At 41.4% G+C, this 12664-nt stretch overlaps 1 protein-coding gene across 1 annotated transcript in view; it reads right to left on the bottom strand.

Moving 5' to 3' along the window:
• The window catches only part of ANK2 (ankyrin 2, neuronal), a 180017-nt gene that overhangs the window by 80218 nt on the left and 87135 nt on the right, over positions 1-12664 (bottom strand). The window contains exons 16-22 of the mRNA XM_015411007.1: positions 12305-12502; positions 10753-10851; positions 10566-10664; positions 10336-10434; positions 4574-4672; positions 3185-3259; positions 6-105 (exon numbers count right to left, since the gene is read on the bottom strand). Of these exons, the coding sequence (XP_015266493.1) occupies positions 6-105; positions 3185-3259; positions 4574-4672; positions 10336-10434; positions 10566-10664; positions 10753-10851; positions 12305-12502 (769 nt within the window). The remainder of the gene's footprint in view (positions 1-5; positions 106-3184; positions 3260-4573; positions 4673-10335; positions 10435-10565; positions 10665-10752; positions 10852-12304; positions 12503-12664) is intronic.

Here is a 12664-nt window from a genome sequence, read left to right as displayed (position 1 = left end):
ATTACTTCCCATATACTGTGTTTGATCAGAGCCAAACAGATACATGAAAGCTGAGAATCTGCATAAGTGCCCTACACGTTTTTGTAGCTCTCTGAAAGTCTTTTCCTAAATGGCAACACACGACATCAAAAACTGCTCATATGCCCCAACATTTTACAAAGATCTTACAGAGGGACTTCCATTTTATAAAGTGTTGGTTTTTTAAAAAGAAAATACAATATATACAGCCATGGAAGGGAGGTTAGTTAATATGCACACCCCTCCACGTCATTAAGCACCTTTGGGATATTGTCATGGAGCTCAAATTGTTATGCTCAAAATAGATTTTTCCCTCTTTTATGGCTTACCGTTTTCTATAATTATCAACATTCTTAACACCGCCAAATGTGTGAATCATGTTACCATCCAGCCTAAAGAAAACTTGATCTAGCTTGGGAAATCACTTGGCTGTATTTATCAGGCTTCAGTTAGTTCTCTTTTAAAACAGCCATGTGGGAGGAAAGCACAAACTGATTACTTAATTTTAGTAATATTTTATACTATTAAATCTCAATTATGATTGAAGGGACTCTTAACATTGATTCTTATGCTTCCCAGTTATAGGGCCCATGTGTGCTTAACATTTCCACAGTTTTTCTTTTGTATCACCCAAGAGTTTTACTTCATTAGAAAGGTCAGACAGCAGTAGGGAATGGAGCCCACAGAGACAAATAAAAGCACACTGTTGGACATATGTTTCCAACCTCTTTCTTTTCAGTGACAACAAAATGAGTTAACAACTACATTCAAACAATGAGAAACAGAGATACTGCCTGAGTCTAGAAAGAAGCAAAAGGCGTTCCTTTCCAAATGTGAGCAAAGAAGAGGAGAATTGGAGGGGGGGGCATTGCTGTGATAGGAGGAGGAGGAGGAGGAGGAGGAGGAGGAGGAGGAGGAGATTGGATTTATACCTCACCCTTCACTTGGAGTCTCAAAGCGGCTTACAAACTCCTTTCCCTTCCCCTCCCCACAACAGACACCCTGTGAGGTGGTGGGGCTGAGAGAGCTCTGGCACAAACTGCTCTTTTTCAAGGACAGCTGTGCCAGAGCCTGTGACTGACCCAAGGTCACATCAGCAGGTGCAAGTGGAGGAGTGGGGAATCAAACCCGGTTCTCCCAGATTAGAGTCCGCGCACTTAACCACTATACCAGACTCCAGGTGAGGATGTGGAGTACCTTGGCTGAAAGTTTTAAGGGCGATTTTTGGATCCCTTTTGGGTAGCCCTGCAGGCATTGTACCATTAATAATTTTAAGTCTGTGAAGTGGTTCAAAACAACAGAGTTAGACTTGCTAAAAGAATTGAGGGACACTCCTAAAGCAGAATTCCATCAATGGTCATAGAATGGTGTAACTCTGCTTAGGGTTTGCCCTGTGTTTCTCTTTCCCCAGAGATGGGTCAATTAATTATGGTATCCCAGCAAAGCTTTGCAAGCCGTGTACATCTTATGACAGTATGCAGATGATGGTTAGTTAGTGATGGTGGGGAGTGAGTGCTCTTAAGTAAATAAACTGGCTTTTCTACAGGCACAAGGATTTCCACCTGCAGAGCATGACTTTGTGATTTGCCCCCTCCTGTGGCAGTCTGAAATCCTGTTCTTATGGGTCTTCAGTCCCCTGGCAACAGCATTTCAAACTGCCACAAGAGACAGGAGGCAACAGAGTTGTACTTCATACATGGAAGTCCTTGTGCATGTGGAAAAATTCAAGTGGATTAAAACTAACCAAAAAAACAGTCCTTTAGTCTGCTTCTTATTCAACTGGCAGATTCTAATCTGTTAGGATACATGGCTGAAGGAAAGTGTTATATAGACAAGGCCAACAAAGCATACTATATGGATGGTTTCATGTTGCCAGGATAGTGGGAACTAATGATTGGTGGGAAGTGATGAGTGAGTTTCAGGGGCTTGCAGCTGGCTTGAGGGTTCCACTAGTTAATGAAAAAACTGAAGATCAGTATCTTCAGTGTTCTTTTTAGGTATTAGGACTGATACCATAGAGGAGCTTTGCAGATTGCCAGCTGACAAGTTACAGAAGGAACTAGCTAGCAGATAGTGCAAAGTAACTTAACTGAAAATGACTTCTTGCATAAGCTTTGTCATGCTATGAGGGGTGTACATGCTATTAAGGATAGGCACAAACTGCATTTTTGAGGTTCGGCTTGTGGTTCAACCATGAACTGAACGGATATGCTGGTTTGTTAACTGAACCATTCGTACAAGTTCATGAGCCATTAATGTTTAAACCCCTGCTTTCTGCTCCTCATAAACCATCATGAGACACCGTGAATTGTGTCAAAATTTGTGGTAGTTCATCACAGTTCTTCACCTCACAAACTTTGATTTGCGAACCTTGAACAGGCCAAAATTCATGACAAACCTTAGTTCATCAGTCGGTTCATGCCCATCCCTAGCTCCCATCACCATTGTGTTTTCTGGATCTGTGAAAGCAGACTTGCACACCTGGCTGGACTTCATCGCTCAAGACAACACATCCTTTTTATGCAGTCAGGAGCAATTGATGGGAGCAGAATTCCAAGTGCAATCAGATGCTGCAAGTAGTTCTGGTCTTTCCACAAGGCAGATGGTATGGTGAGGATCTCAGATACTGATACCTGTCTGAGAAAGCCTCGCTCCAAGATCAGTCAGGGTGGATTTCCTTAGCTTTCATCATAGTATAACTAACAAGAATTGAAAGGGAAGGGGTCTTTTAGGGTGGCCTGCATTTACCATGTCTCAGTACCAGCGAGGATATATATCATACTTCACAAAGAGAGCGGTCCATACATTTAGCCAAACCATACCCTTCTGATACTGCTACTGCTTGGTTATTGGCTCTCCCTGCAATAGTGATCCCTGGAGGCTGTTCCACTGCTTGCAGGTAGACCTGGTAACTGTAGACCTCTACTCCATGGGGGTCCAGAACAATAATTTACAAGGCTACTACTTCTTGTTATTATATTAGCATTTAAAGTATAGTGTATTTTTTGTGCGTGAGAAGTGATTTCATTACTTACCTGCATTCTTCTGGACCTTTTTTGTCTAACACAAATTGATCTACTTTCTGCAGCTCATTAATAAAGCATAGACGATTCTATTTATAACTTCACAACAAGCCATTTTGGGTTCCATCTTTCTCAGCACATACCGTGTCACTGTCATCGTTGGATGTGAAAACAAAATTGCTTTCATGCAATCTGTCTTGGAATGCATTGAGATTTTTCTAATTCCATAATGCATCTTCAGTTTATTTTAGTTATACTATATGCATTATTCTACTGTTTAAAGACCACTGGTCCCTTATAGGGTGCCTAATGCATCCTTGTAATCAAAGTATGACATATTTAAGTCTACAAACAAAAACAATATGGATTTATGCACAAAATGTATAATAATCTGAAATATTCTGGTGATACTTTGGCTAAAGCAAGTTAACACAGTGAAAATAAAGATCTGAACATACGTGCAGTCTGGGAGGAAGAAATTCTATCATTGCTATGAAGCTACGAACCAAACGCTACTTATCTTCTCAGGAGACATGTAGTCTATATTAGAATGATTGACAGTGTTTGTTTTCTCTTGCATTATGGTCTCCTAATGACCAGTGTGTCTTCTTACACGAACATGGGGAGAAAGTATGCATTCAAAGTTGCCTTTGTTTTTATATAGAATGATCTAATTTTGAACCTACATGCATACTTTCCTTTGTACTTGAGGTATTTCCACCCTAGAGTCCCTCAGAATGCGAAACTTTTTGGATTTCACTGATTTTTCCTCAATCTATCCTGTGCAGTGAGAAGGTCTACAATGACCTATTAGACGAGCAAAGGAATGCAGAAAAATAATTTTGGATACTTTCAGCATTCAGTTAGAAAGGGGCATATGTGAACTATCTTGGACTACAGCTTCCAGTATTAAAAAACTGATAAACAGAAGTGCATTGCAAACTACCAGAGTATAAAAACATTTGCATTCCACCTTAAACAGTCCAATCTATGTTGCAAGTCGAATGATAAACATACATAAGCCTGTTGTGAGTTTTCCAGTCCTTTTATATGAAGTCCTCGATATAAGTCCTTATATTCCAGTCCTTTTATATCAAGGCCTGTGAAGCTCAATCCAGAAACCATTCAAGCCTAAATTTAATTTATTAACAGAACAACTGGGTTGGTGCTACAGTCTTTAAGCCTGACAGCATGTGAAAGACTGAAACATAAGAAAGAACAGAAAATAAGAAGGGACCATGCTCACGGAATATGAAATGAAGAACTGGCATGGAATCTCACCAGAAATGGCTGGCCTTGCAGCTGTGGCATGGAATAGTTACGCTCTTATACTGAATCAGTTTTTCTGTTAAGTATGAACTAAGGTATCACTTATACAAGCAGCTGCCCATGGATACCATCAAGAAAAACAGTTACATTTGAGGCAATTAAAGAAACCACTTAAAAATTGACACAAAGAAAGAAAAATGCATACCTCAGAAAAGAAATACCCTTCTGAATACAGAGTGAAAGAGAAGGCTGCTGGCACTCACCGTTGTGGTGGTAATGACTTCCTCAGTTACAACCTTCAGCGTATCGACCACTGAGATGTATCCCAGACGCCTAGCAATTGCTAAGGCAGTGTTGCCATTCTGAAAAGAGAAAAGACGGAGAGAGAAGAGAATGAGAGGGAGGATTGTGATATGAACCAATGAGATCACACCCGGCAGTGAATGAGCCAGCATTTCCATCCAAAACAAGGCATTCGCTTAGGAAAAAAATCAGTCTTTTTTTTTACCATTAAAATCTGACTCTCTCTTTACAACTTTGCTCAGATTATAGCCCCAATTGCCATAGTAACAGTACACACACAACATCTGCCTGCTACACTTAATAAAAATCCATGACATGGTTTAATCCTCAAGTTTTTTTAAAAATGTGGCTTCAGGCGTTCCTGTCTAATTTGGTACACGAGCTTTTAATTGGGAGTAACTTCAGTAATTATTAGTTTAAGAGATGTTGTTTACACCTGATATAGAGCCCATTTTGAAAAGAAAGATTACTTATAGATGATTTGTGCACATGAGCCAACAGCCATAAAACTCCGCCAAAATGAAACAACTAAAAGGTGTGACAAAGCTGGATCTTTATAGCGGCTTAACCTCATTGGCTTGAATCCTAGGAAACTGTAAACAGAAGGGAATTCATGGAAGAGATCTTTGCCACCACCTAATTTTGCAATGACTGACACCTCCTACATCCCACAGAAAGCCACTCCTGTGAGTCGGGGGTGGGGGGAACCATCAGGAACAGCTTGGGATGCAGCGTGGGAAAAGTAGAGCTGGAAGAAGAAATTAGCAGAAATCCCTTCTAATTTTGCAAAACCCAGAACTCATAGCTTCTTGGGATCCAAAACACAGACTGTGAGCCCTAAGTAGGACTATTAAATGCTGCTTCTTACAGTTGGCAAAAATGTTAAAAGCACTAACTTCCATTTTCTTTTCTACACATAATAAGTCAGTTTAGGTAGAAGCAGACTTATTGATATTACCCAGGTTTAGGAATGTGCAGATTTGGGGGGGAGGGGGTTCTCAGTTTTTGGTAGCTATGTGAAGACCTAATTTGGGAGGTTATCTGCTGTTATTTACCCTCTTTTTGCTTGGGCACTTTTTTTTTGTCCCATCATCACATTTCCGTCTTGCTCGATTAACCAATTCAAGCCTACCAAAGGTAACATGCAAAAGGGGATGATGTCACGGTGGCACATAGCCAGTCTGAGTTGCCTCTTACAACTGAGAATGAGAGAAAGAATGGCTCAGCCACATGGCTGATCCCAGCCTATCATGCAGCGAATGGGATGATGTCATGATGCTAATTAGCTAATCGGATCTGGATACACACTGATGTCACTCAGAGTAAACAAAACCAGTTCAGGAAGCACAGTCCTCACTCTGAATAAGCGAATATTTTCATACACACTTGTACACAGACACACTTTTGATTCAATCACCAAAACGATCACTGCATGAGAAGTACTCTTTCAATGCTGTAGAAGTGAATATTTTCATACACACTTGTACACAGGCACACTTTTGATTCAATCACCAAAACGATGAATGAGAAGTACTCTTTCAATGCTGTAGAAAATGCCTGCAAAAAGCAAACACCACCCTAGCTGAACTACATAGTATAGTGGCACATTGTGGAAGACAATTGTAATATGAGGAGATAGTGGTGAGCCACAAGTTTCTCCCTCTGTGCCTAGATTGCTCTGTGACAGCAACAAACTGGAAGGGGTTAATGGTTGTGAGGTTTCTCTCTAAAGAGATATTCTTTGGGGAGTGAGGGGAATATGCACCTGTTGTTGGAATGCGGGGGATGCCTTATTCTCTCAGCCTTAGAACAGACTCCAGCTGAAGGCCAGCCACTATACTGCTTTTACACACACACACACACACACACACACACACACACTGTGCGATTTATAAGTTATGGGGGGCTACTTTTTTCCTTTGGAACTTCAGCTCAGACCAGGCTGCAGAACGATGCTGAGCACTTTGGCTGACACCCAGGAGTTCACACACTGCTATTGTCGGGGTTCCCACAGCTGAAAGGGATGTGGGTATAACTCTTTATTATTATCTGTTCATGCTAGTAATTTATGAAGAATAAAGCTGTTTTCCTTCCACCACTGGCATGTTCATTGCTTTTGAAATTCTTGGAGGAAAAAGAACCATTTGCCTCTTGGCAACACACATATATAGAAATTAGAGTCATTCAAGACAAATAATAAGGTGTATAAAGTAATTTATCTTCTTCACTTTTGACTGGGAATATTTCAGCAACATTTGCCAGAGACAGCTAGGCATCCTAAAAGAACTTGTAGCATGTTTGCAATGGTCTGTCATGCAGAGAGGTTCTGTGACAACAATTCAAAACCATTAGCTGAGGCCTCGTTCATACATGCAGGCAAATAAGGTGGAATGAGGTAATAGAATGTGCAGCTTTGGTTCAGATATTACATAGCAGACTCCAATTCTGTTAGTTATTAGCAAATAGAAAACTAGCACAGCTGGGAAAAATGGTCTACCCTGTTCCTTAGTTGTGCTGGTTTTCTAACATAATTCTGGCAATCCCAAAATGCAATCCTCCATTGGTTATTGGAAATGGTTCAGTCCATTTCACCACTATAAGTCTCTGCCAGCTCATTACTACCTGATTGTCCTACAAGTGTGGACCAGGCATCAGTGGAGGCTAATTATCTTCAAGGACTGCCAGCAAGTTACTCTAGTTGATGTAAGGATGTAGACTGACTTACACAATAGACAAGATCGCATCCCTGAGTTACCCCAAGGATGTGCCACCATGGGGGCCAAATTCTGGTCAGGGCCCCCATGGAATGGAGGGAGGCAGGGCTACTGCCTTCCTCCCATGCAGTTTTTCAAACTGGAAGCCATGCCAGGGAGATATGTTGGTAAATTATTCCTCCCTACACAGTTCCAGGTTAGAAAAATGGTGCTGGGAGAAAGCAGTAGCCCCTCTTCCTCCTGTGCTGCAGTGGTCCCAACCACTGGGACTTTTTAAAAGGAGTTCCCTGGGAGAACTTGCTCCACAAAATGGAAACACCATCTCATTTAGTTTGGTTCTGAGATACAATTACCAAGACCACTTCATTAGTTAACTAGAGCAGAGAAAGAAATAAAACAAGTGACTTGCCGTCTTATTCCCATTTTGATGGGCTGTACCGTTAGAGACTATACAAAAAATTAATGAAGTGCCATTAAGTATTCATAGCATGTTATCTATGTTACAATGCTCCAAAGAACTGAGAAATTAGTTTCATGGGCCAAAATGGACTTCACAGTGGATTTTCCTGAAACATCAATACTCCATGCTTCATGGCAATCAGACTTTAAAACTTCATGGAGTGCCCTTCATAAAACTATGTTGCTAGCTCTTTGGAGCTTGGCTATATGTATTAATAGGAAATTCTAGTGCTAACAGACATGATGCCAAGGTTTAAAAATCTGCAATACAATCTGAAGCCTAGGGTGGGAGGAATCACAAAGTTTAAGGGAGGACGTTCCTCCAGCATGAGGCACTTCTGCTCACCCTAGTGAAATGTCTTTCAATAAGTTAAAAAGTACATTGTGCGAGAGAACATGGTCCACAGTGGAGGACCACCTCTGCAACAGGTGAGGAGGGGTTCAAATGGAAAGAAGTCTTAGAAAGCAAGACATTATGCTAGGCTGCTACTTTGATTCCAAAAGGCATCTCTATCCATGTTCCTCTGAAGAGCTCTGAGGGGACAGGCAAGTTTCACAGTAAATTCCACAGTCAAGTAACTTTAAGATCATCTACTTTTCAAGTCTCTATACTCTTCAGCCCTATTGGGCCAGAATTATCTGCTGCCATGTCCTACCTACTGTTTACCACCTCATAATGAATCCATCTGCCTCTCCTATTACATCTCCTTCCATTCACTTATACTGTGGATCTGTGAGCTTAGCAATGGACAATGTAAATTGGTCGTCCCCCCAAGGAGTCCTCACAGATTTTTCTTCTTACCAGATCTTGGTTGGAATTCTGATTCCATCTTCTTAGTTTTCTCTCTCCCAGATATCTCTCATTCAGTCCCTCTCTCACCTTGAAATTGCTTCAAGCTAATTATAGAATGCTCCAAGAATGACAGAAATAAGCATGTGGCCATGATATAATTTCTCTTCCATTATTTTAGTCACATATTGTGAAAAGACATGTTTTCATCTAAATTCTTGAGGGCAGGAGCAAGCACTAGAAGAACACTAACATCAATGCAACTATTCATATCCTACACTTTAAGAAACTTCTGGGCACAGAAAAAACATTACTGTGATGGAGCCAATCACTTCTGTGCACAGAAAAACATTACTGTGATGGAGCCAATCACCCAGTATCAAAAATTAGGTTCTTTCCCTCTGTCTGGATGTTAAAATAAGATAAAATAAAATAAAATAAGGGGGGGAAGTGCCCAATTTTTTATTGTTTTCAGTGGAGGGGGGAAAGGCATTTAAAGGGATTGTGGGCCCTTTAAAAGCCTTCTCCAAGCGACAACACAGCAAGTGAACTCCAAAGGTGGGTTTAAAGGGTTCACAGTCCATTTAAACATCTTCTCCAAGTGACGAGTTCACTCAAAAGATGTTTAAAGAGAGTATGATCCCTTTAAACACCCTTTAACTTTGACTACCCAGTGGTCCCAAAAAAACCCCAAATATTTTTTGGGACCAGCCATTTTGGATAGCTGAAAAACAGCCAAATCTGTATTTGGATGAAAGAAGGTATTTTCCGGATATTTTTCAGCTCTAATTTAGCTAAATGCACACCCCTAACCTGAACCCTTCCACGAGCAGAAGGATTTTGATGCTTCATGCTGGAGTGGGAAGGGAGAGGCAAGAAATGTTCAGCTGGATACAAGCCACCAGTTACCTAATAAGATTCATTTTCCAATAATACTATTGTTGTGGGTCAGCCTGAGCTCAGCATGAAGTCCTCAGGGGAGGAGGACTCTTCAGGGGAAGAGGACTCCTCTGGAGAAGGGGAGCCATGTATGGCTGACTCTGAGACAGAAGAAGCTAGTAAACAGGCTGATGAGCTGCAGGCTGACCAGGTCTTACCACCAACAGCTGATCCAGACCCACTGCCCAACTCTGATGCAGCAGGTGAGACTCAAGTGATTAAGCCCAGTCCACCAGGCTCACCTCCACCCTTCAAGTGCTGGAGACAGAAGCTTAGAAGGGAGCTGCAAGCAAAGAGGCAGGGTGAAAGTCTCCTGGCCCATCATCAATTGCTTGCTGACGACAGCCTGGAGTAGTTGCAGCAGTACTCTCATGCAGGTGGCTACTAACAAGGGCTTGTTAGGAAGTGCCTATAAAAACCAGGGTTGGGAGCCTGCAAGTTGTGGAAGTAAGAAGTTATTCTGCTGGATTCTGTGACTACTCCTGACTCTGCTTTCTTTATGTGACCTTGAACTGGTTTGACTTTAGCTCTGTGACTCTCTGGCTTGTAGATGACCCTTGGACCTCTTGACTATGCTCTCTGTTTCACCTCTGCTGGTAATGACCCTTTGGTTTGTGGAGTTTTGGGACTGAACTCTGGACTTTGTGCGAGCACCTGAATGTGTCTGGCTTGTCTGCCTGTAACAACTATCTTAAAATTATTGGAATAAAAAAGGAAGAAGTAGAAGGGGAAGACTGCAGCAATGCCACAGGAGAGGCAGCATATATCCTCTAAACAAGCAAGCAAATAAACAATAACACAACATTATTTCCGGACTTACAGCGGTGATGGCATTTGGTTTGGCCCCGTGTTGGAGAAGAACATTGATGATGTGAGTATGACCTTGTTGAGCAGCTTGGTGCAGAGGAGTGTACCCATTCTGTAATAAGAGGAAATTGCCACATTTAGGAAAGGGAAAAAAGGAAGACTAGAACATAACTTTCTAATACAACATGGTATAGATATTATATGTTTGCCAAGCAGCAAAAAAGAAAATGAACAAATATTTACCTTTGTCTTAGCATTGACATTAGCTCCCTGCTTTAGGAGAAAGTTCACCATCTTGATGTTCCCATAATGACAAGCTACTATCAGTGGACTGTAACCTAGCTACAAAAAATAAAAGGGAACAAAATATAAGTAGTGAATGTGATACTGGTTTGGAAATTTCTTTCATCTGCTTGGGCACATGGTCTACCTTAGTCTGAGCATCTTTGTTTGCTCCATTCTTGATCAGCAAATCTGCTACATTCACTTTATCTTCTTGAGCTGCTAAGTGTAAAGATGTAAGTCCGCTCTGCAAATGAAACACAAATGGCCTTTTAGTTTATTATGTATGATTCTGCAGTGTTTGCATGAGTTGAAGCTCTCACTAAAAGGAGTCCAGCATAAGCTACAAATAATAATATTCAGGATGTACATAATGCTCAGAGCATTCAAAGTGCTTCACTACAGGCCTATAAAATAGGTCAGCATTATTATCTCTATATTGTGATGTGACAAGAGTAAAGAATGGCTTGCCTAAGTCCACAAAGTGAATCTGAACTACAGATTTCTTTGATTACATTCTCTTAGCTACTACACTATACCATCATCTAATAGGCTGTTGCTCATTATAGTAGTCCAGTCTCATAAGTACGGTCAATGGGCCTGTATTGGACAGAAGAGGCTATAGTCTTCTCAACTAAGTGGTGCTGGTTGAAAGGCCTTCTGATCAATGTCACTATTTGGGCCTCTCAGGTTGTGGTCACACGTGCCAGAAAAAAAGGGGGGAAGTGAGGCGATTTCCTCTGCAGTTGCACAATCACATATCCCTTTGAAGCTGTGGGCGCAGTCCGTTAGTGTGTGATCAGATGCAACTGCGGGTGAGTCAGGGGTTTTTGTGCCTTTTCCCCCATGTGCTTAAACGAGGGATCAATTAATCGCACCTCTGCACCGAGGGCTCCCTATGGAGTTTGCGATGATGCGCATACTAGGAAGAGGGGGGAAAACAATGGCATGGAGTTGGGATGTCCAAATCAGACCATCCCAATGCCATAAGAGCACGCTGGAGCGATGAGACACAGGAAAGTCTGTCCGTGGCCTGTCGCAATCCGTTTACTACCAGATTTTCCCTGGTGTCTTTTAACTCCGCTTCTGCGACAGAGCAGAATGGGTTGCCGATGGCTGCAAGGCTCTTTCCAGATGTTGTTGTCTGATTGCGCCCTTTAAATCTGCCCAGCGTTCGCACCTATGTCGGGTCTAATTGTGCGTATGATCGCAGCCTCAGTTCAGTGATGTACCATGGCTATGAACAGAGTCACTAAACTATCTAAAGATGTGGCTCCTAATCCAAATTCCCTCCAAATTAGCATTACTGCTCTCTATTCTGGATTTAATTTTAGTAATTTCACCAGTACCCAAACATGGCCACATACGGAAATAGAATGCCAAAACCACAAGAATTCTACAAGATGTAAAGGAGTAATATGGGTATCATTAGAATATCTGTAGAATTGGGCCCTATTTCCAATGGCTTCATACACTGATTGAATTGTGGGGGAATACCCTAAAGAACAATGAGAACTATTTGTCACCTATTCTTGAATCTCAATGGCAAGAATGGGTGGATCTGCTCAATTCCTGATAATCTGCTGAGTCCCAGATCTGTCTTGCCCATTAACAGCTTCAGTCAATGGATTTAAGTATCCAAAGATTCGGCTGACTTGGCTATTAGTATATAGAATCAATTCACAATATTATGAGATTACCTTTGTGGCCACATGAATGTTGGCTCCTTTTTCCAGAAGCAAGTTCACCATGTCTGCATGACCTTCCTGAGAGGCCAGATGAAGTGGAGTCACTCCTTGTTTGGTCAAAATATTGGTCTCCGCTCTGTAATCTAGCAGGGTTGTGGCTATCTGCATCTGATTCTTCTTAGCAGCAATGTGGAGAGGAGTATATCCATTCTAAAAAGCAGGTGCCTTATATTAATACCCATATGTAATATCTATTTTCTTTTATAACATAGATTAGACTTTATTCTTAACAAATGTTATATCTTAATCTAGGGGGAAATATTTGGCAAAGAAGAAATTGACTAATGATTCCTGTGTTGGACCACAGCAGGA

Source organism: Gekko japonicus, unplaced genomic scaffold, assembly GCF_001447785.1.
Source record: "Gekko japonicus isolate JY-2015 unplaced genomic scaffold, Gekko_japonicus_V1.1 scaffold362, whole genome shotgun sequence".
NCBI lineage: Eukaryota > Metazoa > Chordata > Lepidosauria > Squamata > Gekkonidae > Gekko > Gekko japonicus.
This window is presented reverse-complemented; position numbering and strand designations above follow the sequence as displayed.